We start from the raw sequence: 23502 nt of genomic DNA on the forward strand, positions 1-23502 counted from the left end.
TTAGGCCTGAATACGCCAACCGTCGATATGTCCGAGTGGTTAAGGAGACAGACTTGAAATCTGTTGGGCTTCGCCCGCGCAGGTTCGAACCCTGCTGTCGACGTTCCAGCAAATCAATTTTTTTTGCAACCGCTTTGTTTTGCAGTTGTAGAAAGTAGGAAAAGTAGAATCTTGAAGCACAAACGTTTCTATTTAGGTTGCAAGCTCAAGCACAACAAATTTACATAAATTGACTCTTCTCACAAACTTGAAACCTCCTTACATCAACACCTTAGGATGACCTGAATAACAAATTTACATAAATTGACTCTTCTCACAAACTTGAAGCCTTCTTCTTACATCAATACCTTACGATAACCTGCTTCTAAACAAGTAAATAAACCAATTAAACAGTCTAAAGAGAAGAAACGTTGACAGAGCAGTTCTGGTTGCATCTGTTTGGCATTTTTGGAATGAAAAAACCAGACGCAACCAAATAGCTCTAGCGGAGTTGTGCTTCCCCTTGGTTTAATTGCATTTCACTTCACAAATCTGACTTAAGAATAGAGACTTTCTAAGATAAAAGAGAATAAGGATTCTATAGGACTTTGACTAATTGTGAATTGAGGATCTTGTTGTGAGTGATGACCTCATATCCACAATGGCAGATTCATCTGCTCCCAACTTGACTGCCTCTTTGCTTGCTCTAATAAACCGCGAGACAGCTCCCTTCGCATACTCATGAGCTTCTTTTACGGTCATCTTCTTGCCCATCTCATCTGGGAAGCTGCTCAAGAAGTGGTCGCCATTGAGAACAGCTGCTAATTGAACTACCTCACTCTGAAACTCTGATAGTCCTCCATCTTCTTTCGCTTCTGTCTTCCTCAAAGGTGCCACATCTGGCAAGGTCTCTGCAGTAGACATAAGAAAAACAAACTAAATTTTTGCCACGTATCATCAATCTTGAAAATTGCCAAAACTTATTATTGAATTTTCTTTTTCATTTTTAAGCCAGCAAAGATGGTCAATATACTGGTTTTTTCCCACCAAAGTTTCTGTGATTTATTGCCGCATAAAGTTTACTCCCAAATTACAGATGACTCCAAGTAGTGTATGATCGGCAAATCTTAGATTTGCAAAAACCAATAGCATACCCGGACAGTCTGTTCTGGGAGAAGTCAATTGCCCAACAACCTCCTCAAACGTGCCAGCCCAAGCATCTCTGTGAGTCAAGAAGTTCGAAGAAAGATTGAACATTTTCTTTATAGTTGCAGGGATTGAAGAGTGCTCAAACTCGGAATTTGGAGTAGGGCCTTTTGGGCCACTCATCACTGTAATATTGCAAAGAACGAACAAATACATATCAATGCAATAGATAATAAAATTGAAAATAGATAAATACATCCATTTTAGTTTCTATCTGGACAATTTTCAATAGTATGCACCTAAAAGACATTTATACACTAGCCAGATTATGAAATCCCTCCACCTGTAATTTCATACAGGACTTAAACCAGCGTGTCAAAATCAATTGACCTTAAACAATATACAGTACAGTATGTTTGGCATGCAGATCCAGATAACGAAGATTGACTGAGGAAATCAACAAGACCATATCCTACATTTTATGAAAAGTCTAGGCCATTTGACACAATGAAATTAATTGGGACATTAATTAACTGTCAGAAATCAGCATCAACTACAGCTGTGTGATTTACAAAACAATTCTGCTACTAAACCCCAAACACTAGACAGAAAAAGATAACAGACACAAAGTAAAGAAAAATTAAGTTTACCAGTCCCTTTCTTGATCCAAGGAGACACCATAATTGTCGGCACGCGAACACCAAGCCTATCAAACTTGAAGAAAGAAGGAGCAGGGCCAGTGTTCCCATCTGGATTAGGAACATTAACATATGGAGTCTCAACATGATCATAAAACCCACCATGCTCATCATAAGTAATGACCAAAAGAGTCTCATTCCATTGAGGACTAGCTCTCAATGTCTCATAAACCTCCTTAACAAGCTTTTGCCCATTAGCAACATCATGAGATGGATGATCATCATTACCAGGAAACCCTTTAAGATCGAAATAACGCGGCTCAATTACAGTCAAGCTTGGCAAATTCCCTTTTCTAGCATCCCTCTTAAACTTCAAATCATACTGATGAAACTTAAATATGTACTTCAATTTCCTTAAATTCCTATAGAACAAAGTGGAGGGTATGGTTTGAAAGTAAATACCAAAGTCAATGCCATTCTCATGCAATGAATCAAAAATGGTCTTTTGAGGGTATCCTTGAGCAAGTAGCTTCTTGACATGGCTTGTTGAGCCATGAGAAGTAGCAGAGTAAACAAAAAGCCTATTCGGTTGTGTGGGACCAGGAATTGACGAGAACCATCTATCATATAGAGCAAATTCTCTAATAAGTGCAGCATAGACAGGGACAGCCTCAGCGCTAAAGCCTTTCATGACAGTTTCAGACAAATTAGGAGACATTGACAATGCCTGCTCAACAAAACCAGACATTGAAGGGATAACGCCAGAGCCAAATACCTGTTGCTCCACAGCCTCAAAAGAATGACCCGGATCCGGATCCACAAACTCAGCATCATCCGTGAAGCAAATGGTCTGCGACTTCGGAGTCTTGGTTGAAACAGAGTTGCATTCATTTCCAGTGACTCCATTGATTCTTGGGTTGATGGCTTTCTTCATCCACCCAAGCATGTGATCAAAGGATCTGTTCTCCATCACTAACACCACTATTGTCTTAATGGGTGACTGCTGCTGTTGTGCTTGTGCTAAAAAAACACATGAAACAGTGATTACAATAACCAGCAACAAAATGGCTGAAAATGAAAATGGTGGCTTCACTTTGGAACCTTTCATGGCTGCTGCTTCTTGCCTAGCTTGTGAAAAAGATTGGAATTTGGGCAAATGGGTAAGTTTTTTTGCCTTTTGTATAACTATACATACACTACGGCTTGTCTGGGGTAGCCTTTTTAATTAAGCAAACTATGGCAACGAGGAACATATGGCACTGAACATAATGATTTTTGTACGTTTCTTTTTCGATATTTATGTGAGCAAACTCACAAAACAAAAGAATATATCATCAGTATACGAATGTCTGTGTATGTGACTGTGAGTGCAAGAAGTAGATTTGGTTAACAGACCACAGATAAAAAAGAGAAGCTTCTGGTTTTGATTGATTTCGATTTTTGTGCGCTATCTTTATTCTCCTGCTGCTCTGCTTTATAAAGTAAATTAAATGAAAAGAAAAAGAAAGTAAAATTTGATAGTGACCTCTGTTTCACTTTCATCTTGTGGGTTAATGTATAAATTCTTATATCAAACGTGGCCAAATGGTCCACCTCAATCGTAAATTTCTGTTTAGTGAGAAACGATTGTCTGCTGTGAGGTACCATGGAAATACGATAGACTGATGGATCATCTATCCTTACTTATATTTATGCATGTGTAATTAAGCATGAATAATTAGGGATCAATTTACCTTTAAAGTAAGTCTTCCTAAATTTTTAGATTGTACTAAAAATAAACGTAATAGACTGTAAATTTTTAATATATTTATAAATTTGTAATCATTCAATAGTCCATAGAAACTCAGTGGAAGTATTTTACAAGTAATTTTATTTGATTAGACAACTGACCGTATTCAAATCTTAGAGAATTAGAAACTAAAAAGTTAATTTAAACTTTTTTTAATATCCTAACCTTACTTAAGAAGTAGGAAAAAAAACAAAAGGAGCAAATACGGCGGAATATTGAGGGTCATTTTCGTTTTTTTTAATTATTGAATTTCATTTTTAGGGCAAAAATACAGTTTCCATTGTGCTGGCAACATGAAATTTTATTTTAAGTCGACAATATCTCAAAGCATATCACGTGATGAATAGAAGGAAAACATTGCTGATTGATGTTTTATGCTTACAAGCTGGCAAAGCTCTCTGTGGAGTGTGGACTTATCAGTCTTTTCAACTGAAAATACAACCGACTCTGGCTGGCATTTTGTTTAATGACAGATTCACTTGTAACTCCTCTATATGAATGCCTAATTAATGCTAATTAACAGGTTTTTTTTGGAGGTTTTATTGGGGAAAAAAAATAATTAACAGTCGTTTGTTTCATTTTACACAATTTATTCTCTATGTCTGAAATTTAAAATGTTGAATGCTTGTTTGATTACTTTTTTTAAAAAAAATTGTAGAAAAGCAATCTAGTATTTTTCACTTGCAATAAATTTTAGTTGAAAATTCGTCAGAGAATTTTTTTATTATGCTTCACATTTAACACATTCTTAGTGGGGATGGCAAAAATCCCCACGGGTACGGGTACCCTGGGAGATTTTCTCCATTTAAAAAGGGTATGGGGATAATTTTATACCTAATTTCTTATTCGGGGAAGGGACGAAAATTTTTTTTTACCCAATTTCTTATTCGGGGAGGGGACGAGGATGAGGTGGAATCCCCATCCCCTACCCATTTCCCCATTTTAATTTTTAATTTTTTTTAATTTTTTAAAATTACTAGTAAATAAATTATAAAATTTAAATTATAAATATTGGTAAAAATAAAAAATATCAAAATATTTATATTATTAAACTTTTAGGCTTAATTAACTAATTAAAGTCCTAAATTTTTATTTAGGACATTAAAAAGACCGAGTAGATTCTATTAGCCCAAAAATTTTTTAATTTTAATATTCTTTAAATATTTTAAACTTAAATCTATTTTTTATTTATTTTTAGATGTTATAATTGCCCACAACGAATCACAATTTTAATAACTAATCTAATCTAATATAATATTTGCTCTTAATTTGCTCTGATTTAACTATTGTATTGTAAAGGGAATAGTCCACATTTATAAAGTGCATACGCCACCATTGAAAAAGTTAATTTTGAATCTAAATTTGATTTTATTTGCAACAATTTTATATTAAACTATTAATTTGCTCATGATAGTTTGTAAAAGAAGTTTGTATCCCTTGCATGCTACGTTACTTACTAATTTAATGTATGTGACTTTTGTAATGGATATTAATGTAAGATATATTTCGAACTTTACTTTTATTTGAATTTTTTATTTTAATATGATTAACTCAAAATCGAAAAAAAAATGCATTAGTTATTCGGGGATCGGGGACCCTCGGGGATCCCCTGTTATTATTCGGGGAGTGGATGAAGATTCTCTCAAGTAATTCTGACAGGGACGGGGTCATACGCAAATATCGAGGATGGGTAATCCCCTGTTATTATTCGGGGAGTGGATGAAGATTCTCTCAAGTAATTCTGACAGGGACGGGGTCATACGCAAATATCGAGGATGGGTACGGAGAGATTGGTCCCCTCCCCTCCCCTCCCCTCCCCATTGCCATTCCTAATTCTTAGCCCACCCCACCTCGCAAATACTCTGGAATAGTCACATTGTTAAGATATAATTTTGGATAAAATAAATCAACATGCACATTTATTATGCGACTAATTTCGCCATAATCTAGACTTTTGAAGATGAGGATGAATGAGACAGTTGAAAAAGAAAAAGGTCATTGAGAGATTTTTGTTGGTATTAGAACTTATTCAATGTAATGGTTGAAAAAGGAATAGAATCTTGGTTCCGCTGAAAACGGAAATAAAAGGAAAAGATGGAATTCATGAATAATTTTAGTGTGAATTTAAAAAGTAAAAAAAAAATCATTGTGCTATTATTTATAATGAGTAATGATTTTATCAGGTGACATTATTTGGTTATGGTAAGTGGTAAGTTATATTATCACGGTATCACCGGGTGTTGTTTGACTAATTTACAAATTTAATATTATTAATAAATAATCATACAATTGTGTCACGTATCTAAATACTCATTATATAGTAGTATGAAATTGCTCACTAAATTATTTTCTTTATTATAATATTACATAAAATAAGTTATATACGAGATACATACGCTTAATAAGAACAAATATAGAAGTTGAAAGGAGTATAGCTGTTTTTAGTTAGAAAATGGTGAATCCCTTTTTGCTTTAAGAGATAGCATTATGTTGAGTAAGAAAGCACTATGTGAATTTTAATTATGAATTGATTAATTATTATTAAAAGGCCGGCAGAGAAGAAATACTATATTTTTAAAAGTAATGGGAATGGAGACAAACAAGAAACTGTGATTCCTTTTCAGAATTGCATAATTTTAGCCTAAACCTATGGGCATATATAATTTAATATTAATAAAGATGATTTAAACTCATCAGTCAATCATGATGATGGCCTTGTGAATTCATATTATAGAATAGAAGGATAATGACATTTGGGTCCTCTTATATATTATCTTTATTACTTAGGTTTTTTTTTATAAGATCTTTATTACTGGGGTTCTTAATAAGTTTTTAATAACTCATTTCATTTCACTTAAGGAATGAGCACTATATAAAGGGTTAACACATTAAGAGTAAGTTTGGTATATTATATTATATTATGCTGTATTATATTATTTTAATACATGTGTATTATATTATATTTTATAATATTACCACTATATTATAATAATATTGTATAATATTTGGTGTTACGTTGTACTATATTAATTTTTTTAATTATATTATTTTTAGTGTTGTACTATACTATATTTTTTTGTGATTTTAGAAAATAATATTTATTAGTACTTAAAAAAATCCTAAACACAGAAGTCTTAAATTTTATAAATTTAACATTGTTTTTTTAATATAAATGTTAAATATATCATAATTTTTCATAAAAATCAAAGCTTCTATTCTTAAATTTTCAGTAGCATAATATTTATTTTTCAGTATTTTCCAATATATAACCTATTAAATAAAGATCAAAGTAAATAATTTAACCAAATAATCTTTAAATAATATCACTACATATGTAAGTACTTAAAACCTATAAGATCAATTTAAAATTCATCTTAGGACGATAGAAAAAAATGTTTATACACACCACAAGATAATCACAAAATAATAAAGTGATACAATAGCTGTAATATATTCGCTAACAAAATGATTATTATTTTATATCATTATTTATATTATGATTAGTTTTAAATTAATATTATTCAAACTTCTTCATGTTTATATATTTGTAATCAATTATATTAAATTATTTAAAAGTAATTATTTTATATATTAATTATTGTAATATAATTAAATAATGTCATACTATATTATACTTTTATATCTTATTTAAGTATTTATTATTAGTTATATTAATTTGTTAAATAATAATCAGTTTATGTATTAATTACTATAGTATAATTAAATAATGTATTATTATACTATATTTTTATTTTTTATATTATTACGTTTTTATTATTAGTAATATTAACTTATTAAATATTAATTAATTTTATATATTAATTATTATAATATAATTAAATAATGCATTTTAGTTATATTTTAATATAATAAAAGTTATAATATAATATAAGATAATATAATATTGTTGAATAATAAATTATTAATTTATATTAATAATTATAATGTAAAAATAAAAGAAAAGAAAATAAATATTATACTAAATTAAAAAGTTACATTTATATATTATTATTATAAAGTTAAAAAAAAAATCTATTGCGGCCATTGCAGTATTATAATGTACTGTATAGCAGCCACTTGCTGCAGCCAAACATGGGGTTGCATTGCTAAGTAATGAGGGGTGCTAAAGACCCCCTAACGAAATGAGAAAGAGAGAGAAATAAATTTTTCGAAAGAGCATAATTATACTTCTTTTAAATGAGTTTTTTTTTATGAACTAATATTACAGGCGCGAATTGTCTACAACATGAAATAAAAAGATAAAAGTAATAAACAAGTTAATATGAAGAAATCCAAACTTTCATAGAGATTTTTATGGTACTTCAAAGGATTAATAACTTCTAATACATAATTCCATTATTGAGATTGATGCGAGTTTAAAAACTAGCTTAAATATTAAACTTAAAATTAAAGAATATGAGTAAAACTAAACACCACTATTAGCTAAATAACTAAATCCTAGTTTCTTGGCATCAAGTACGCATTAACCACAACTAATATCATAAATAGGGGTGAGCATAAACCCACAACCCATGGGTTTACCCAAACCCAAACCAAATAAAATGGTTTGGGTTGGGTAAATCATGAAAATGGGTTAGATGTGGGTTTTATATAGAAAACTATTTTCATTATGGGTTGGGTATGGTTTACTCATGGGTCATGGACAAAACCCCAACACTCAAATTTTTCAAATGAAATAAATGAAAACAAAATAAATGAGCACAAATAAGTGAAAGGCCACTATTAAATTTTTTATGGCATGATCAATTGTCAACAGTTGGAAAATGAAAATAACATGTAAAAATAAATTTAAATTAAATAAATATTGTTGTAAATAGCATAATTTTTTTTTCTTATTTACAAAAATAATTCCTCCCACATGGAAGGATCATCATAGAAAGATCAGGAGACTCTACTAGTGATCAATAATAACTCGACTTGGACTAGGTCCAATATGCTAGATGGCGGCTAATTTTTGGTCAATAATTGAATGTAATGCCCATATTAGGCCCTGTACAAAACTTTACTTACCATATAATGAAATTAGAATATAAAGCATACACACTATATAATATCAGAATGTAAATAAAATTAAACATATAAGTAGACAACATAACGCAAAACTATCAAAACGATAAATAAAAATAAATATTGCATAATTAAATAAATAACAAGTGGCAAAATTTATTATTAGATTGTTAATGTCATGTTTGTGAAAGTTTATTATTAAAGTGTACGTTCTTATTTATTGAGAAATAATAATTTTTGTGATTAAACTTTATTTTGATTTTCTAGTATTCTTTAATTTAAGGATTAAGTTATTGTAAAATTTATAATTTTTATCCACTATATTTTTTTATATTTTAATATCAATTTAATAATTAATAACAATTAATAATTATTATAATTTTGATATAATTAAATTTTATTAAAATAAAAATTATTTTGATAATAAAATTCAAACCAAACCCAAATGGTTTGGTTTGAGTTGAGTTAAAAATATTTGAGTTGGTTTGGGTTGGATCCAAATTTTTATGGTTTGGTTTAGGTTGACTTAAAATCTAACCCATGCCCATCCCTAATCATAAATACAATTTTAAAAAAATTAAAAAAAAAAAAATTAAAGATCGCTTAACTTTTTTTTTTGAAGCTTTGAGAGTTTAAAGATAAATTCCACATTTCCGGACACGAAAGATTTTTAGCTCCTTCAACTATGCTTTTATACAATTTTTTAGAGGATCGAAGTGTCATGCTACACAGAATAAGTAATCTTTCGAGTGCTTCCAACTTGAAGATATGGAAAGTGTGGCATGTGATGGTGTTGTCGTGGCTATATTCCTTCTTCACCTAGGGATTTGGGAATAGAAAAAAATAAGTCAAAATAATACATACATATATACACACACATATATATATATTATATATAGAGAGAGAGTAGTGTTGATCCAGTCTAAAATTTTGTATATATAAAAATGTTATAATTCAAAATCTTGAATTTATTAAAATTTAAGAAAGTTACTAAATTATATGATTTAATAATGTAATAACTATAACAGTTAGGGCTCATTTGGAATTATTTTTGAGAGATTTAAAAGTGATTTTAAAATCTAAAAGTTAATTTTAATATTTGGTAAACAAAATCAAAATCACTTTTGCCAAATCAACCATTTCTACAACTGATTTTGAAAAACACGAAAGAAGTAGTTTTTAAATTCTAATTTTAATAATCAATTTTATCCTTTAATACAATTCCATGAATGTCCTTAAAACGATTAACTAAACTCAAAATTATTAAAATTATTATCTAAACTCAAAATTATCCTTATTCAAATTCGAAACAAAATCAATATTTTAATAAATTTTTATTATAATTTATCAATATAAATTTATTAATATCAATTTATTGGTCGAATTATTATTAAATTTGTTTCACTATATTATAAAGTTAATTATCAATTATTTTAAGATAAAAATAAAAAAATAAAATCAATATATTATCCTATATTATGTACATTTTAGCTATTTATTTTTTCTCAGCAGTTTAACAGTAAGATTTACTAAACGTCTATAACTGCTTTCAAAATTTATAGTATTTTTTAAAACAAAATTTACCAAATATTTAATTAATTTTCTTCACAACTAATTATTTTTACTGTACAGTTAACAATAATTATTTTAAAAATTATAACATTCTCAAATTGACCCTTATTAAACTAGATAGTTATATTATTAAATCAAATTATTTAATATTTTTTAAATTTTAATGAAATTGAGAATTGTGAGCCAAATATATATACATAGAGATAGAGGGAGAAGAAGAGGATCAAAGAGAATTTTGAAAGTGGGTCCGTACTCCGTAGTCACCGACAATGAGGGAATTGAGATGAAGCGTGGAGTGTTGTGATTCAAGTATTAATAAAAAAAAAAACTCCACCCATTGGGAAAATGGACTTTGACGGCCTGCCGACTGGGGCTGAGCTGTACTTGTTCTGTATAATTTAAGGATAGTAATGAGAAATATATAGGTTGGATCTATTTTATGTTAAATTTAAATTTATAATAAAAATTAAGATCTATATTTGTTTCAGATTCATCATGAATTCATATTTTTCGCTCCATATTCAGATCTAAAAAAGAAATAAATATATATATCTGCTCCAAATTAAAAAAAAAATAAAATTAAAATCTGTTTTAGATCCGTTATGAATTCTAAAACTCACTAATAAAAAAAAATAATTTTTTAGAACGAAAATTGAAGGCTAAAATGTATTGATAATAAATAAATTATATAATTTTTCTAAAAAATATAATAAATATTGTAACTTATACTTTTACACCAAAATAATAAATAAGAAAGATAATAAAATATAATTCAAAAGTAATTGTAGGAGTAAGATCAATCTAATATTCTATTGTCTCCTTCATCATTCTAATATCCACGACACACCTACCCTCATTCCTACAACATTAGATAATAACATATAAATTAAATATGATTTATATTAAGTCCGTTATTATTTTTATTATGACCCTATTTGACAAAATATATGAATAACTATATTCCTTAAAAATTATTTGGCCAGTATAATAAAATAAATTGTCAGGTTGTATTACTTGGTTTGCAATTTGAATATTGCATGTACATGCTTTGGGCCTGGCTGACTTTTAAATTTACAAAATTAACATTTAAGTTTTAAGAGTTTAAATGTATAGTAAATACCACTAATATGCTATGAATAAAATTTATTATCACTATAATTCCACAATTGTTAAGAAATTTTTAAAATAAAATAAAATTAAAAGATGAGTGGATATAGATATGAATTTAGATATTAAGATAAATTCAGATTTACTCTAGATCCATCTTAGATCCACACATTAATATTCAAATTTGATCTAAATTTATTTTAAACTGATCCAAATCTAATCTGATTAAATTTAAATTACGTAAATCTTGGGTCAAATCCAATCCATTATAATCCCTAATATAATCCCAATCAATAATGTGGCCCTACTGGACTCGACTAGCTTACAGAATCTGTGAGCTACTTAAACAATAGAAAATGAGACGGTGGGATGACGGGAGATGTTAGGTACAGAATCTGTACCATAGGCAAGTCCGGCTCTCACTTAACTAAGGTAGCGTACTGTCACCTGTGAAGTGCTTGTTCTAATAAATTCTAATCGCACTTTTTTTTTTTTTTTCCGTATTGAATTAATGAGTTTCACACATCACTTTCATGCACAGGTTGTGATTGCTCTTGTTGTTCAAGTACACTTTCGCCTATTAATAAAAAGAGTTTTGCTAATTCACAACCTATGTAACTCACAACCTCTATAATATGGCAGTAGGTTCAATTGTCATATTATTAGTCTTTGTACATTCACTTTGATAAAATATTAGTACCCTTATGATTTGATGTTTACTTTGATAAAAATATATGTTGATAATTAGTAGTTAATAAATAAAAAATAAAAAATTAAATCTTAACCGATTATACCTTATCACTAAAAGACACATGGTACAAAATTTTTAAAAATTAGAATAGCTCAAAAGGTGGTACAAATTTTGTAAACACGTCTTATTTCTAAAAAATAATTACTACAAATTCATATTATTTTTTAAAATACTAAATCAACGAGTAGGTTGGATAATTAACCAATAAAATTCTAATAATCTTTCTTTCTTTCTTTCTTTCTTTGCATAGGTCTTTTGAATATTAAAGTTACTTTAAGTTATGATTAATTTTACTTTATCCTTATAACATAAAATGACCAAATTGCTCCAATAATACGTGTTATTATATCCAATATTTTAGGTACTAATTTTATAACCTATATAGTCGAATGTTTTTAAATGAGATCCAAAAAATTGTTAATGCGGGACATGTAAATGACATAAATTGATATCCCGGTAGATTTCACAAGTATCATATCAAAGACATTATGTTAGTTTAATTGGAAATTAATAATCACATTAGTAAAGTATATTACTAGTACATTATGTAATAAAAAAAATTATTGATAGTACAGTGATACTTTGAGTATTTTAGTATTTTTGCCTTATAATGATAAAATAGTCAAATTAAACATATGTTAAGGTAATCTTAGTGGTCAAATATTGTTAAAAAAAAATCTAAGTAAAAAATGGATTTAATTGATTAATTCTCTAAAATTTTCTTTAATTTTTAAAAATAATGTGAATTTATTGTAATTATTTTCTAAAAATGGGATGGGTTCACAAAAATTATGGGGCGAAAAAATACCACCCTTAAAAAAATTTTAGTAGCTTTCTCCAATTAAATCCTCATGTTGGTTAGAGAAATTAAACAAAACTCCCTTCATGTTTTCATATAGGTCTAAATCTCCCTCTAACTGTAATGGTGTCAATTTTATATATTATTTTCCCAATCTGTCCCTACTTTTAACGTTAGCCATAAAATTTATATATTTTGAGAATATAAATCAAGTAAAATGGCTCATATACTAAATCAATTTGATATTGAATTGGAGAAAAATTAGAAACCGAAGTTAGATAACCGACATCCCTCACCCCTAAATCAACTTTCTTCCCACCAAAATTAACAAAAACATCCATATTAGTCATCTCAGCGCAGTATCAATGGACATTAGCATCGCGATTTCAAGATTACCACAAATAAATAAACTTGAACAAAAGTCTTTTTTCTTTTTTTTTTTCAATTTTGGTTTAAAATCACTAAACCAACAAAATCAGAACCATTTAGCAACGTTTCACATACAATAGGATGAAAAATAAAAATGAAGAAACGAATCCATAAACCCATGTGACGAAAACATAACATAACCAAACAATTTTTAAATAAAAAAACTCATATTTTTATACTATAAATGATTAATAAAATTAAAAAATAAAAAAGCAAACCGACAGTCCTTTCGAATTTTATGTTTGCTTTCCATGGAGATATTTTCTAGCGTTTGAAAAAATAAATAAATTAAAAAAAAACGAAAAGGCCTTTTAGGACCAAACAAATAAATATCAATCTTCTTAAACAAATTATGTGATTTTCTTTTCTTTTTTTAAAAGAAGGTGGCGCTAGAGAAAAATGCAAAAGCCTCTAGCGCCGATTGTTGTACTGATTATTTTCTTTTTCCATAATTTTATGAAAGGTTTAAGAGAACAAAATTTTATGGCTTTATTATTGTAGTGGTATTAGCTTTTTTGTTGTACTGATTATTTTCTTTTTCCATAATTTACAATTCAGTATTAATTTAATTTAAAAATTAAGGGTGTATATGTAATTATGCTTAATTTATATTTTTAAAATATTTAAATTTTAGACGGGGCTATTTAAATCCACTAAAATACTCACTAAACCCGACTACTTAACAAACTCATCTTCATAATTTAAAACTTTATGTTTTACTTAGCAAACCCATTTTAATACCTATTATACTCTTATTGAACAAAATTATTATAATTTGTGCAATTTTTTTCCACGACTTTTTCATCCTTTCTTTATCTTCGCAATTATTTATGGATCTTTCTCCACCATTACAAATGATAAGGTTTTACTCTCATATTCATTTTTTTCATCTGTTTTTTTTTTGTCCCATTAATCTTTAAATGTATTTTTCATAAATTACATTAAATAACAAAATCATAAATCACAACAAATAAAAAAAAAAATCTTTCTCCACCCATTTTTTGCACTACATTCTCACACGTGAATATAGAAATCTTGACTAAAGACATACCCAAGTAGTAAGAAATTGGGTTAGGAAGAACTTATTACCTATATGCAACTTCCTTCAATCTTTATTCCAGTAGCGTGAGAGAAACAAAATTCAAATTCTATCATCTTTAAGCTCAGAAGCAAGTTCAGATCAAGCAAGCAAAGAACTTTCATTTCTTTTACACTTTCCTTCTTTCATTGACAAAGAATATCTCTTAAGTAATTATCCTCTCTGATTCCAATTAATTCAATACCATTGAATATGATCATGGGCGGATCTAGCATGTGACCAGTGGGGGCTCAAGCCCCCACTGGCCCAAAAACAATTGTAAAAATAAAAAAGAAAAATATTTTTATTTTCTAATTATCCCTCATTAAATTTATTAAAATAGTCACTATAAATTATAAACCCCATAAAATTTAAACTTTAACTTTTAAGAATTATAAAAACTTATATTTTAATTAAAAATAATGATAGCCCTCCACCCAAAATATTTTCTATTCTCAAAAATAAGATTAATTCTTACATTTTCTATAATAATAGTAAAGAGAACGTTTTCAGTAATGAAACTCATTAATAATCATCTTTGGAATTGGATGAAATAAATGATAGTTTGGTTGTTTATATAATAAATAATAAATTTAATAATATTGATGACAAGTCTATTGCATAATATTTTTAGAATATGAAATTTCGTAGAGAATAATTATAAATGTATTAATAAATATTTTATATATTCAAAATTTTAATTTTTTATATTTTATTATTATCTAATTTAGCCCCCGGTAAATTATTCTTCTAGATCCGCCACTGAATATGATCCAATCACTACCCATTGAATAAAGAGAGAGAACAATACAAAGGATATCAGGGTGGAAACAGTGTTTTTTTTTTTAACAAAAAAATTAAACATATTATTTTGTCTATTATTGTAATTTATTGTTGGGATATTTTAGTAATAAAAAAAATCATTAAAACGTGGGGTTCAGCTACGTTGCCTCTGGGGTTTGGTGCCCCATTTTTTGTCTTTTTCAAATTCACCGCTTGCATAATGGCTTAGATGTGATTTTAGGCTATTAACATTAAAGGCCCCTCTTGTTCATACAAAATAAGAAAAATCAAAAGTTTTATAATTATGACATAAAAGTCCATAATATATATATATATATATATATATATATTTTACACTATTAAACTAGATTTCCAATTAAATGACTTATTCTTACATGTATTAATATCTATTTAAATTGATAAATTTACTTATTAATTAACAAATGAACTAGTTTATTATATAGTTAAATTATGTATATTATTTACGAACCATAATTAGTGATAAATATAAATTTAATTTTTTTTAATTTAACATAACGGCAACCAGTTTCCTCTCACCCATATGACCAAGGTTCAAACCCCATAATCTTTTTTATTCCAACACAAGAGATTTTACTATCTCAAGTAAATGTAATGTACAAAATATGAAAATAAATTTAATTTGATATTCTATGTAGTTAATTTTTTTTTGGAAACATAAGATTTATTTAACATATTATCAATTATTTAATTATATAGTAAAAATATGTTAATTTACTAATAATAATAAAGTGTTAGTTTATGAATTTGTAAAATAATTTTTGTTTGTTTGAACAATGAGTTTGTATTTTTGGTTGAGTTTTTGTCCTTAAATAAAAGAATAAATTTAATTATACACTTAAATAAATTAATATTTGTTACTCCACCTCAACAGTTTAAATAGTTATTAGCACACGTCCATATGGTTGAGATCTTTCATTAACTTAACTAAGAGAAGGGTAAAAAAATTCTAAACAATTACTCTATTTGAAAATAATTTAAATATTTCCTTAGTTTTCTTTTACTTAATAATTTAAATATTTCCTTAGTTTTCTTTAAAATAATTTAAATAATTCAAAAAACTTTTCTTTTAATTTACTAGTGTTTGTGTGTATAAAGAGAATAAGTGCTTGAATTCTAAACAAATCATGGCTTCTAGAAGCATTAATGCAATTAAAAATCTTTAGGTACAGGACTAATATATAAAAATTTAAAAAATTTTATTTTTATTTTTATTTTTATAACTAATAATAGGATTTCATTGTAATTAACTTTGAAAAAGACAAAAGAAAGGGGTATCAAACCCACGTTGGAAAGTAGTTTTGCTCTAAAAGGTGGGTTCAGCGGATAAAATATAATGGTACGTTTTAAAATCTCTTTATCCACTATTTATTTGCTATGACCCTATTACAATATTTTGCTAGTAATAACCACCGTTTTCAATAGACTTGTAACCCATTGGCAACTCATGCACCTAATGCACATGAGTTTGAGTCCCTGCCCCCTTTTAATAGAAATTTATTTGGCTCTCTACTTTGGGAGTAGAATATATTTTTTTTTAATATTAAGTAAGAATTATTGTTCGGACTGTGTCATATTAGAATAATGAAAAAAAATCCCAATTACTATCTAATTGTAAATATCAATAAAATTCTAATTGTAATATATTAGTATTTAAAAAAAAAAACGTTTTTTGTGTGTAAATTGTAATAATAATATGGGTTGTTATCATTTTATCAATTGTTGCACTGTGATAAACTGCCAAAATGCGTTGGAAACTAAGACTAATTATGTTTGTTATTATTAAAAAGAAAAGAAATTAAATAATTTCGTAAATCCCTTGCCACGACCCCTACCCGATCAGATTAATAAAATTCAATTAAATCGCAACTCTTCTTGGCTGTGATGGAGAGAGAAATTATATCATAGATTTTATTTTCTTTTTCTTTTTCTTTTTTTTTTTCCCCTTAAAAAAACTTTTGTGTTACAAAATTAGTATATCCAACGTTGAAAACTTCAACCACAGGGCCACACAATCAACGTTTAAGACATGCTCAAGAATCTTTGGCCCAACAAGACAAGACAAAATCTTTAGTTGAAAACTTTCATGTAGGATTTTGTTTTCATTTCGCCTTACAATTCGAACCAACTGTAGGGGCCTTTAGCCCTGGCTCCTGTTTTTTGAGAAAACACATTAATGGCTGGTCAGATGGCTGCCCTGTTCCTGTTTATCTACAAACATACATGCTATGTGATACTCATGCCAATTCTATTCAACTAGCTTGATTGATTGTCGAAACTCAAAAAACTTCAAAACAAAATTGTGTGTCAGAGCATTGTAACACTTGTTATTATACACGACAGCACTGAAGTTGATGAGAACATCACAACTTCAGTGATGAAAAAAATTTGAACAGAACCACATAGTCATCATGTATGCAATCTATGAAATAAATGAGTTTCAGTCATGTATGCAAGAACCCAAAATGATGGCCTTTCCTTCTTGTTTATTTGTTCTGTGGAAACATATGTATGAGGACCAAAAAGTGCCCCACCCTCCCCTGAAAAACCCTATTCCAGTTTGGCATTTCAAATTTAGGAGAAACTTTAGTTGTGCTTCTCTTGACAAATCATTTATAAAACCGTGAGTGTGTAACAACAATATTACTGACCCGCTCTCTTCAAGTATGCCATTATGCCTAAACCAGCAACTACTGCAGCCCCAGCTGCAACAGCACTGTATGCGGAAGCCCAAGCATCTTGATGAGCATAATCCAGGCTTTCAGAACCAGAACCCCTTCTCCGTCCACCAGTTCCTTTGTAATCTAAATGCAATCTCAATCCCTGAAAAAGTTATCAGTCATGTCAGAATTCATCTGAATAGAAAAGAACACAACACTTGTTCAGTAAAATTCTTATGCATTCTGTTTGGGTTTTGAAAGTCTAAAAAGGCTAGCGAACAAAAAGCTTTCTCAGTCTCGGACTAATTTATAGTGACACCAAACTCCCCTACTCCAAGGGAAACCATTATTCAGATTCACTAAAAAATATGCTAGGTTTTCAATTGTGAAGTGAGTATTAAGCACTATGAACTAATTGACACCCACCTTCCAACCTACTGATCTTGCATGGTCCACTGCTGCTGCAAGATCGCTATCTGATGCCAGAACAACTTTGTCATGGTCTTCATCTTCATACTACATAGTGTGGGCTAGCAGTAAGCAGACTATTGTGAGAAAGCCCAAATTAGGAAAGCAAGAAACAACAGAATTAAGTTATACCAGAATTATAGGCAGGTTGTTACGGTCAATGTCATCACCTACCCTCTGAAGGATTGCAGTTATCAACTCTGTCAAACTACGAATATCTACATTCAGAAGCAAAAAGCACAATCTCAATCAACTCCCAAATCAAAACATTATTATATCGAAAGAAGAGTAATCTATTCAGGATTACATGACTCAAATTAAAGATTTCAGAAACAAGAATTTACACATACTGAACGCGCCTATCTTTATCTACAACTACAATCAGTTTATTTGGTGCGGATGTCTGCATTTTTCCCCCCCTAAATGTGGATGTCCGCACGAGACAGCTCTTTTTTTGTGTGTGTGTGTGTGTGTGTATAGAGACAAATTCTCAGGTCTAGGAATCTGGAATTTAACTTTCATTCAGACCACAGAATATTGACTGCCAATTGCATCCACGGTTGAAAAACATCTTACTATTATAAAGGCCAGACAACTTTGTAATCAAAGCTATCCTGCAGAAAGGCCTGCACATTTCAGACTTTTATTCAATATCTTCACTCATTCATTTCTTCTTACAAATAACATGCTGAAATGCAAGAAGATTGGAAAAAAAAATTAAATAAATAAAGAAAGAAAAGGCTCGGCGAAATGACAGTTATCACATAGTTGTCTAATCCTCTTTTTACTTTTAAGAGTAAGTAATTCAATCAACCATGGATGTAATATAATGGTCCATATTCTCAGGTCCAGATGAAAGTTAAATTCTGGAAGACATGTAAAATTGATAAACAATTTGACTCTTAAGTTCCATCACCCAATTTTCCACGAGTCAGCTAGCACCAGTTACACATTTTTTTTGGAGATGTGGTGGTTCAAATCATGAATTTGAATAGACACCACATGTCAAATGCTAGACTAGATATTCATAATTAGTGACTTCTATAAAATTCAGAAAAGGTAGCATACCACAAGTAAATCTATGCATTAGGCCCTTTTTATCTTGGACTTTGAATGCAAAAGCACTCGGCACCCCTGGGGAAGGTGAAGGATAGGAAAGATATCTTGCTGTATCTGCTCCTTCAGAAGCAAATTTCAAGGATCCTTCACTGTAATTTCACAAATAGTTGGTAAATGACAGTCAGAGAGAATAGAATTATAACAACATTGAAGCATCAAGCGTAAAACCTTCGGTTGTCTTCCTCGTCATCATTAGGACTCAAGGCCATAGCTGAGTCCCAAAACTTCTGCATCATTGTGCTTGCTGCCTCATTATTTGATCCAGCAGTATTTCCTACCTAGTTAACAAAGGAAATTTTAGGTCATGTTAATTCTTCCAGTGAAGATTTAAGAAGCTCTCAGGTAAAAAGATATGTGCAATGTCAATAAATTTGATATCCACACATGTAATTTTCAAACTACTCCAACAGGTGCTTAACAATTCGTACACGTGATTCAAAATCAATAAAAAAGGCATTGAAGAACTGAATGCTACCTTTTTTTTGCAAGATTTCGAACAAAGATAGTGAATAAGGGTTGAGATTTAATTGAACCAATTTAAACAACCAAACTATGACTGATGCTTCCTCAATAGGACTTGCACCCTTGGACTAATCCAATTGATAAAAACTATAGATAAGTAAGTGCTCCTATATAAAGGTTATGTATCTAGAGCTGACTACAGACATCAAGTGAACATGTTAGGCTTCTCGTACAACTGATTGTAACCTATAAAAATTGCATGAAGCGAATTAATACGGAAAATTGCACAGCCAACAAGGGCATCAACTTCACTTACAGTGGCCACGGCAGCATGAGTGATATGTATTACGTCAACCACATCAACAACATCTCCATCTACAAATTTCATACATATTCATCAGATTATGGTGTATTACATATTACTTTTTGCTGTAACAAGTAATAGGCATATCACCTCTATCTACTACAGGAAGGTGCAAAAATTTCCCATCATGCATGATATGCAGAGCATCCACTATTGGTGTGTCAATAGTTGCACATTCTGGATTAGGAGTCATGACCTGTACATCAAATAAATAACACAACGCTTATAAATCAAGCACTTTTTATTTTTATCAGTAAAGAGATGTCCTCCATAAACGCCTAGATATCCCTTGAAATCAGTAAAATGACAGGTAATAGCAGGTAAAATGGCCAACAAAGATAAGCACCAAGATGTCTCCACAAACATTGAGATATTACATTTTTGACATCCAAAAGAGATAAATACCTTCTCCACAAGAGTTGAATCAGCGGGAAGGTTTTGTGATATTACCCGCATCAAGATGTCCTTCGAACTGACAAATCAAAAGACAAAAAGTCACAATCTCAATTAATAATTGCAATAAAAATAAAGAAGATAAACTTTCAGATTTCAATGTAAAAAATAGGCTAGCAATGTGTTTCTTTTGTTCAGTTTAAAAGTGAAGTGAAGCAGAATTGAACAATGATACTGACGTTAAAATGCCCCGGGGTTTGTTCTCAACTGTTACAACAGCAGAACTCAATCGAAGTTCAAGCATCTTTTTCGTTGCCATCAAAACTGTATCAGTTGGTGAAATTGTTACAACCCTGAACAATGTTAAAATGGTTAAATAAGCAACTTCTGGCAATATTTTTACAGTTAAGCAAACAGATATCAAAAAGCCCATAGATATTTAAAAAGAAGATATTACCTACTTTGATTTCTCTGGAATGATTGTCGACAAAGAGGGTCTGAACATTCGTTCTCGAAGAGTTTCAATAAATGTATTAGGACCTGAATATGCCCAAAAATGGCATGAAATAAGGATTACTCTCCAATTAGGTGGCAGATATGGTTATAAAACAACAACAAACAATGAAGGTATTCTAAGTTGTTGAACAAAACATTCTCTACCCACCAGATATGGAAGTACCCCAATGTTTTTCAACACCTTCTACAGCAGCAGCAATAGCCTTTCCTTTTTCAGCTGCCCTTTCCATACGGGCAATAGCATCATATAAACACTTTGCTATATCAAGTAAAGCAATGACCTCTCCATTTTCCACAACAGGCAAATGTCTGAATTTTCCTGTGAAAAAAGAGAGATCGTGAATGAATTCAAAAGAAGAATATGGACTAATATATCAGATATGAGAGTAAATATGATTCTTAGATTTTCACCAACCTTGCACCATCTTTTGGAGAGCTTCCACAGCAAGAGTGTCTGATAGCACAAATGTTGGGTTCCTGGTCATAACCTTGGAAACTGGTGTCTCTTCGAGATTAAGCTCACGAGCAATAACTCTTGTTGCTATGTCCTTCATCCACAAAGGGGAATGAACAATCAATCGCACAGCAGCCATTAAACTCCAGGTGGGGGGGGGGGGGGGGGGTTTCCCCTTTTTTTCTTTTTGGGTTAATCCACTGGGCAAGAACCAAATGAGATTCATAGTGATACCTTGTCTGTAAGAATTCCACAAAGTAGTGCATTGGAGTCAGTTAACAACAAAGCATCAACTCTACGCGCAGCCATGCGACGACATGCCTCCTGAACAGTTGTGCTTTCAGGCACAGTAAGGGCCTTAGACAGTCGCAATCGCTTAACAGTGCGTTCTCCAGCCAATCCCCTGTTGCAAAAGCAAGTGGGAATGAAGAAGATACTGAGATTACAATTCCAATGCAGGAAATCACAAATAAGTCTTCCAATTAATCACTTATGTTGCCAAGTCTAGGAACAGTTTGTAATGTTCAAACTTTGAACTTTTGAGTCAGAGTCCTTCACCAGTGGTTAACAAATTTAATCAAGTATCTCATCAAGCATATGGACTTCCACATTGGAGAGCCAAAAGAAATGCCATCATCATCGAGTCTAATATTTGAAATTAGATGAGTTAAACCCGACAATACCAGAACAACACTTTGTCATTTTTCCGCTAGAATTTCATTGGCAAGCAAGCAAAGTCTGAATTTGCAGCATAAAATGAAAGAAAAACACATCAGCATATGACTAACGAATGATAAAATATGAAATATTTCTAAACCTTTGACTTTTTAATATATACGAAATACTCCAAACAATCATGCTTCAAAGAAAAATATAAAGCAACCAAACTGACAGGCGACAGCGCTACAAAACAGTATCCTAAATTAGAGGCTAAAACAGTGAGCAATGAATGAAGAACACAAGACGATAAAAGAAACGGAATATGTACAACAAAATTGAACGTACATAGAACGGGAAACTGAAAACGATTTTCGCAAATCAGAGCCTCCATTCTCAGCTTTCTTCTTCCCGGTCAACGACGAACTCGTCATCGACAGGCTTTTCCTTGAAGAGCCGCCTTGACCAGCCATTCTCTCTCCTTCTCCAAAACACTGTAACAAAGCAGAAGCATCATTTCGAATTATATTTCTGCTATTTAAAAATTCAACGAAATTCAAAAATTCAATAGAATAATTAAAAAATCAAACCTCCGTTTGGTTGCTGACAAAACTCCTGGGATCGATAGCGACGTCAAATAATTTATCCAGAAGGTAGAATCATCTAATTAAGCAGTCTAGTCACAATCGAAAAAAGTAAACGATCGGCTATTCTTTAGACTTGAGAAGGTGAGTAGGATTGAGATAGGTAGGGAACAAGAAAACGGACCGAATGGACGGAATTTTCCGGGAAAATGGAACAATCGCGGTCGGAGCGGTGGATTTTCCCGGGAGAATAAACCGACCGGAGAGGCAAGCGTGAAAGAAGAGAAAGAGAGAGAGAGGAAGGACACGAAACCCCAAGAAATGGGAGGATGTGAAACGTCGTTACTCGATTGGAGGATGGACCAATAAGATCCTTGCACGTCAACGATTTTAACTGGTTTTCCTCCATTTTCACGGGGGATTTTTTGAGGCGTAAGAAATTTCCATCGGATATTACACATTTGGAATTTGGAAATGTCAAAATAGTCTACGAAATTACAATTTTAGCCTTCAGATGCTACACAGGTTCATCTAATATGACTATAACTATGAGTTACATGGTTCACATTATTCAGATTAATCACGGTTTTTATTGTATTTTCCGAATAACATAATTTAAGAGCAAAGATATTTTTAAATGTTAAAAAAAAATAATGAATGTTTTCTCAAGGTTCCACTATATGAAAA

At 30.3% G+C, this 23502-nt stretch overlaps 2 protein-coding genes and 1 non-coding gene across 3 annotated transcripts; 1 reads left to right on the forward strand and 2 right to left on the reverse strand.

The window, feature by feature from the left end:
• Nucleotides 1–21: 21 nt before the first annotated feature.
• On the forward strand, nt 22–103 carry TRNAS-UGA (transfer RNA serine (anticodon UGA)). The gene has a single exon. It is a non-coding gene; the product is annotated as a tRNA-Ser (tRNA).
• A 68-nt stretch (nt 104–171) lies between these two features.
• LOC102618497 (non-specific phospholipase C6) lies at nt 172–3207 on the reverse strand. Its single transcript, XM_006493150.4, has 3 exons — nt 1776–3207; nt 1134–1310; nt 172–890 (listed from the first exon to the last, which is right to left on the reverse strand). Exons 1-3 carry the CDS (start codon nt 2869–2871, stop codon nt 592–594), a joined length of 1572 nt encoding a protein of 523 aa, XP_006493213.1. The 5' UTR covers nt 2872–3207; the 3' UTR covers nt 172–591.
• A 14177-nt stretch (nt 3208–17384) lies between these two features.
• LOC102618776 (CBS domain-containing protein CBSCBSPB5) lies at nt 17385–23176 on the reverse strand. The gene is made up of 15 exons (XM_006493151.3): nt 22822–23176; nt 22580–22725; nt 21809–21977; nt 21536–21668; nt 21269–21439; nt 21066–21144; nt 20844–20957; nt 20617–20683; nt 20302–20407; nt 20164–20222; nt 19554–19663; nt 19335–19474; nt 18399–18484; nt 18225–18314; nt 17385–17961 (listed from the first exon to the last, which is right to left on the reverse strand). Exons 2-15 carry the CDS (start codon nt 22702–22704, stop codon nt 17782–17784), a joined length of 1629 nt encoding a protein of 542 aa, XP_006493214.1. The 5' UTR covers nt 22705–22725; nt 22822–23176; the 3' UTR covers nt 17385–17781.
• Between the last annotated feature and the right edge of the window lie 326 nt (nt 23177–23502).

The sequence above is a fragment of the Citrus sinensis genome, chromosome 4 (genome assembly GCF_022201045.2).
Source record: "Citrus sinensis cultivar Valencia sweet orange chromosome 4, DVS_A1.0, whole genome shotgun sequence".
Lineage (NCBI taxonomy): Eukaryota > Viridiplantae > Streptophyta > Magnoliopsida > Sapindales > Rutaceae > Citrus > Citrus sinensis.

Excerpts from the sequence above, each read along its gene's own strand:
- LOC102618497 (XM_006493150.4), bottom strand. The coding sequence starts at position 2,871 with ATGAAAGGTTCCAAAGTGAAGCCACCATTTTCATTTTCAGCCATTTTG. Across the intron at positions 1,311-1,775 it reads TTGGATCAAGAAAGGGACTG|TGATGAGTGGCCCAAAAGGC; the intron begins GTAAACTTAATT and ends GCAATATTACAG. Across the intron at positions 891-1,133 it reads TCCCAGAACAGACTGTCCGG|AGACCTTGCCAGATGTGGCA; the intron begins GTATGCTATTGG and ends TGTCTACTGCAG.
- LOC102618776 (XM_006493151.3), bottom strand. The coding sequence starts at position 22,704 with ATGGCTGGTCAAGGCGGCTCTTCAAGGAAAAGCCTGTCGATGACGAGT. Across the intron at positions 21,669-21,808 it reads GTGGAATTCTTACAGACAAG|GACATAGCAACAAGAGTTAT; the intron begins GTATCACTATGA and ends TTGTGGATGAAG. Across the intron at positions 20,958-21,065 it reads ATCATTCCAGAGAAATCAAA|GGTTGTAACAATTTCACCAA; the intron begins GTAGGTAATATC and ends AACATTGTTCAG.